Source organism: Artemia franciscana, chromosome 9 (assembly GCF_032884065.1).
Source record: "Artemia franciscana chromosome 9, ASM3288406v1, whole genome shotgun sequence".
Classification (NCBI taxonomy): domain Eukaryota; kingdom Metazoa; phylum Arthropoda; class Branchiopoda; order Anostraca; family Artemiidae; genus Artemia; species Artemia franciscana.
In genome coordinates this window covers 6651071-6656993 of record NC_088871.1, presented here as the reverse complement: position 1 = coordinate 6656993, position 5923 = coordinate 6651071, and the positions used below count along the sequence as shown (strand labels likewise).

At 35.4% G+C, this 5923-nt stretch overlaps 1 protein-coding gene across 1 annotated transcript in view; it reads right to left on the bottom strand.

Annotated features, from left to right (window-relative positions):
• Positions 1–3943: 3943 nt before the first annotated feature.
• Positions 3944–5923, bottom strand: part of LOC136030942 (armadillo repeat-containing protein 6-like) — a 32486-nt gene continuing 30506 nt past the window's right edge. Inside the window, exon 6 of the mRNA XM_065710052.1 lies at positions 3944–4521. Within this exon, the coding sequence (XP_065566124.1) occupies positions 4303–4521 (219 nt within the window). The 3' untranslated portion in view covers positions 3944–4302. The remainder of the gene's footprint in view (positions 4522–5923) is intronic.

Genomic DNA, 5923 nt, shown 5'->3' with positions numbered 1-5923 from the left:
TTGCTTGGTTATTTTAGGCAATTGGGGTTCGCGGTACAGGAGGTTCTAAGTTGAATACAATGATCTAAAAAAAGTAATTTGAGCAGCAGGAAATAAAATAAACCATAGAAGCGTAATCTGATTAATAATTTTTTTGAAGATGAATAAAAGGAAGGACACAAAGTAGAATAAGTGAATAAGGACACAAAGTAGAATAAGTGAATAAGTAGAAAGGACACGAATACAGTTGTGATGTTGCAGGGGTTCTCAATACCCTTGCTTTCCAGTATTCAACTGATTGAAATCAAGAGGCGCCAAAACAATTTTTAGTAGGACGTTGGAACAAGAAAAACATGACTTGCAGATTCTTTGACTTAATCCCCGTATTTAAGTTGACCAATGTATTTATTTTCTCCTCTATGTTTATGCTGGTTTAGTGTAATGTTGGCAGAGACTAACTGAAGGCCTTTTCAACTGGCGGAGGGTAGAGGGTCTGAAGTAATGCCAGGATTCAACACAGAGTAAGTAAAAGTGGGTTTTGCTTTGTTTATGTTGTCTGAGTAAAAAAACAACAAAATGATCTTTCAGGTCATCTAAACGCACAAAAACAGCTTGAAAAACTTGTCTGTTCCAGGCATCTTTGCAGATGAGACATGTTTGCACGACCCATTTTGGAAAATTGTTATACTCTTAAGTATTTTAATAGCCAAACTAGAAACTAATTAAGGGACTTGAAATAATTCGTCCAGTTATGCAGACAGGGTTTAAAGCTCAGTTCCAAAAAATTACTGCAGTTTATTGTTTTCTGCTTTCTTATTACTCTCAAAATTTGATTTCAGGTTGTATATTTTTTTAAATTGCTGTATGATTCTGAATAATGAGGCTTTCTATGCTTGAAAATAAATTTATTTGTTAATGCTTAGTCATTTTGTAAGAGAGAGAGAGAAAAAAAAAAGCAAAAAGCTGAGGTCGTAACAAAAATAGTACACAGCCATAGTCATGCCTTAACTTTGAGGTAGGGAAGTTTGAAATTCCTCCAAGATCTTTTCTTCCAGGAAAACATGAGGTAGAAAAGGCACTTTTTGAAGTATTTTGGCACACGTCCTGCAAAAATTTTTCTCACCTTCCCCCAAATTGCCATACTTGTGAATAATGAGATACAACTTCGTTAAAGTCTTGGGGAGGTAGCAAGGATACTCTGTCGCATTTTTGTAACAATATCGTTAAAACAAACCCTTTTAAAGAGGTTTTCGCCATTCTTTAAAACTAGGCGACGGCCATGGGACCACTTGGCTATCTGGAACTTAGTTTCTGTCAACTAGGCATCATAAAATTCTAGCTTGGCTGTTGAAGGATTTTGCCTTTAATATCAGTCTGGTCCATGGGGGTGCATTCTTACACTATTTTGCTACCCTTTCCTGGGCTTTGAATAATCATAAGGAGGAGGGGCTATAACCCTGTGTATAAGTGTGTCAAAGGATAGCAGTACTAAAGAAGGAACTTAAGGATTATTATTGTAGATAATATAACACCTGAAATAAACTAAAATCTAATGTCAGGGCGAGAAGTGTCGTAGATTCTTCAATGCTTAGCAGAGTTGCCTAAATGAAAAAAACTTCGTGCGTTGGCATTTTACGTTTTGGGGCATACTGACGTATATAGAAGAGTTATCAATAGCGACAAATTCCAGAACAGTTGAAAAATTAGAATTCTATTTCTCTTATTGCAATGCCGTCTGATTATTGCCCGAGATGAAAATTTAGTTCGTAATTTTTTTCTAAATGCAGTTAATGTCCGATTATGTTATGTGGCTCTCGTGCTGACTTTAATCTACTAGGCGCTCGAGTTTCTTTTAGCGTAGCCAAAATGAGCCAGAACAATGACATCAATTAATGAGTATTGACCCTACAATTCGGCTCTTACGAATATGACTACCATGGTATATAATAATCTTCTTTTTTTGGTCGGGTAGATTTTTTGGCAAAAATCATGTCAATAAAAAAAAAAAAATTAAGTGACCTAAAAAATCATGAAATCATTAAAATGATTTTAACTGTTTTACAAAACTTTACTGAATGTTCTGGAATGTTCATATCCAAATATAGCCAAAAAGCCTGCTTCGTCGGCTTTTTTTTCCTTCCCTCTACTCGCTGGGGCCTCTAACCCTCGGATGCTTGTCATTTTTTTTCAACAGTTTCTTCTTCTTTTATCCTTGTTGTTTGTGGCTTTATTTCAACTCCAAGGAGTTACTAACCTTTGCTTGGCTGTTGACCTATGTCTCCCCAACTATTAAAACTCTTAGATTACTATTGTTGTTACTACGAGTAAATATCCGATACTCCTAAAACTCGTCACAAATTGAATGGAACCTACTATAAAATAGGACAATCCGAGACTTCTGGGGAGGATGGCATCAAGTACCAAAGTTCTGCCGTCACACAGCTGGAATTCGAAGACATAGGCAATTATATTATATATTTAATTCAAAATTTTGCTGAAAGTAATTGAAAACAGCAGTTTAGTTTCGCTTGACTTCCACTGGAAAATTTGACTGAAAGTAGCCCAATCTGGCATCAATGCACTGGCTTAATATCAAATGCCATTCCTGGAGAAGTTTGTCTATCCCACTTCCTTGATTACTCCTAATGAGCATTATGACAAATTTCCTTACACTCACCCCCTTCCACCCCCACCAGAATTCACATTTAATTGTAAAACATTTGCCATATCGGACATGTTTTGGAATTGTATTAAAGTCATGAAAACGAACATAGCTTAATTACTTATATGATAAATACTAATAAATATTTGATATTCCCAACAATTCGCCACAATTTCAATGTAACTAAATGTTTAATAAGACACACAAATACTCGCTTGGCAGGATAGCTTCAGGTACCCTGCGTCTTGCGGTAGACGATCCTGATTCACATTCAGACACAGCTAGAGTTTATAGACATTGTCAATTACATATGTATTATACAATTTATGTATTAGTAATTTATTAACCATCAAAAATCCACCTAATTTCTCATAACTTCAATAAACTATTTAATTTTGGTCCTTGTGTTACTGCTTTTTTGAAAACATGGGCTAAAATAAATTTTTGTGGAAATTACCAGGAATAGTGTTCATCATCCTTTTTGGCAGAAATTAACCCAATCTGGCATCAATGCCCGGGCTTAATCTCAAACTATATTCCTGGTCGAGTCTTTCTTTTCAAGTTTATGGAGTACTAATACTGAGCACCACGACAAATTCTCTTTGAATTTACTTCGTTTAAAGCCCCACCCAAATTAAATATTTAATTGCAAATTGTTTTGCCGAATCTCTGATCGATTTTTTCTACACAATTTGGAAAAATCTAAAAGAGAGTCGAGAAGAAGCTTTAAGTATATTTCAAGTGCAAAACATATAAAAAAGCAAATGGTCCATAAAAACTATAAAAAGGGCTTCACTTTTGCGTCCATTAAAAAAAAAAAAAAAAAAAAAAAAAAAAAAAAAAAAAAAAAAAAAAATGGCTTCGCTATTATGTTCATTTAACCACAGTTATTTAGGATCTTTAATGTGGTGCTGTAGAGACATTTCTTAAGCAGAAGTACAAATATTTGATTCAAATCCTGATTAGACCCCCAAACTAGAATTTATTTTGACAATAATGAAGCAAGCTGCATTTCCTAAATTTAGCAGCACTAGTCACTTTTGAAAGCAGAACCGTTCCTAGGGGGGAGGGGTAACTAGGTTATCTGCCCCGGGTGCCGCAGCTAGGGGGGACACTGTGATTGGGGAATTGCCCACTTTGATAAATTTTTTCAACTTTACACAAGCTTTCCAATTTTTCACTGTAATTAATTTTTCTCCATACACCACCAACCCTAGGAACGGCTCTGTCTTGAAGCTGTACATTTCAATCCCCTGTCTCCTGCTTTCACTGGTAAACCATTTCTAGAGGAAAATTGAAACATCGTATAAAGAACTTTATTGAAAGTTCAAATTTTACTCTGATGGAGGCAAAAGTCACAATAAAAAAAGAAAGAAAAAATAGCTTCAGGGTGTTTAAAAAATCGATTTGAGCTTATGAAAAACGCAGGAAATGAATATAGTTGTCTTTTCGCGTGGCGTTTCGTAGTCGAATATGAGAAACGCTACTTGGTTCTTTGAGAACTTTAGACGATCAAGAAGCTGGAACTTAGTGTTGCCATTAAGTAATTTAGGGTAATTTGAAGAATGACGAGTGTAAGATTTATTAGAGGAATAAAAGCTTAATAATTAAATTGAAGAGGCGGTGGATCGTTCGCGTTATCCCCGGATTGAAGCAAAATTTCAATCAAGTTTTACTGGGTTTATTCCTCCATGCCAGTATTCTTTCAGATGTATATCACAACCCAAGTCTCGAAGTGCTGCTTTTACTTCAGATTCACACTGTTTGGGGTACTTTTTCAATGCTGCGTTTAACAGTTCTTCAACTGAGAGGTCCAGGAAATGATGCGCCAGAGATCTGTCTCGTGAAACGACGTCTCTGATTGCTTTTGCTGCAGCTTTCTGAAAGGTCATAATTAGATAAGAAGCGATTTTTTGCGAATAAGGGATAAGAGATGGGTTCGAGAACTCAATTATCCCCGTTTGTTACAAACTTTAGTATAAAATGGGAGACGACAACAAATGTATACCCTTAATATGTTTATAATAGATAAGAGGAACCGACATTATAGCCTGTTCCCCATTTATAGTATAAGAAGTTGCTTATAGATTTGTGATACCATTTGTCTTGGAAAAATAATAATATTTCGGTTTTGGAACACAACCAAATTCTTTTGCCCTTACAAAATCGCAAAACCTTGGTAATTTAAGACGGCCAACCTAGTTGATTATGTTATTTCAAATCAAAGACTGGCAGGATGGATAATAGATACTAGACTAAATAGGAATTCTGTTATTGATGTTAAAAGTAAAGATCACCATCTAATAGTATCTTAGAGGTAACCTAAAGTTTAAATCTAGGAAGGGTTTTTCCAGGAAGTTATGACGTTGGTAAAAGCCGGGATAAGAATTTGGGAGGAGTTTTCCTGTTTGGAAATATACAACAAAAAGTTGGATATGAAACCGGATTTGACAATGTAGAAGATTGGTGGAATAGAAGAGGAAAACGGATGGCGAAGTAGGAGACAGTGTCTTTGGGAGAAATGTTACAAACACAGTTAGGAATATTAGCAAACGCTTTAAGCTTGGTAAAAAAGAGGTACAAGAAATATTTGACTGTTGAGTCATATGAGAATAAGAGGAAAGTATGGTAATTAGAGAGGGAGAGAGATAAACAGAACAGTATATTTAAAGAACTATCGTAGCATAGCTAAATTCAGTTTCATTTACAAATTCTTAAATTTAAACAGAAATCACACACTAAGGCTCAGTATTGAAAATCGATGTGAAGAAAGGCACAAATGAGTTGGCGTAACGATTAGTTGAAGTTTATTTTGTAGCCGAGTTCAACTATTGGGAGGGGCTTGCTCGGGTAATAGTGATCGGTGGCTCGTGTTGACTGGGACAGATTTTCGAAATTGCAGAATCATGTGTTCAAGCCAAATTTTAAGTGGAGATAGTTTGGATGACATTGCTATTAAAATCACTTTTTAACCGTTTGAGACTGATCTTCTTTCTATGATTTTACATCGTTTATTCCCATCAGCTCACTTACCTAATAATAATAATGAAAAGAACATAAGCGAGTAAAATAGCCAACTGACTGAAAACATTTGGGGGAGAGACAACCCCCCCCTCACATCACACCCCTGGCTTTCAGGTGCTGATAATGTGGTAGATGATTTTTAGAAATATGGTAGTAACGAGATAAGAGATTAACTACTAAAGATTATGAAATTGGTTTTTGAAAAAGGGGTAGTACCTAGCAATTTTAGGAAAACATTAATTAAACCAATTTAGAAGG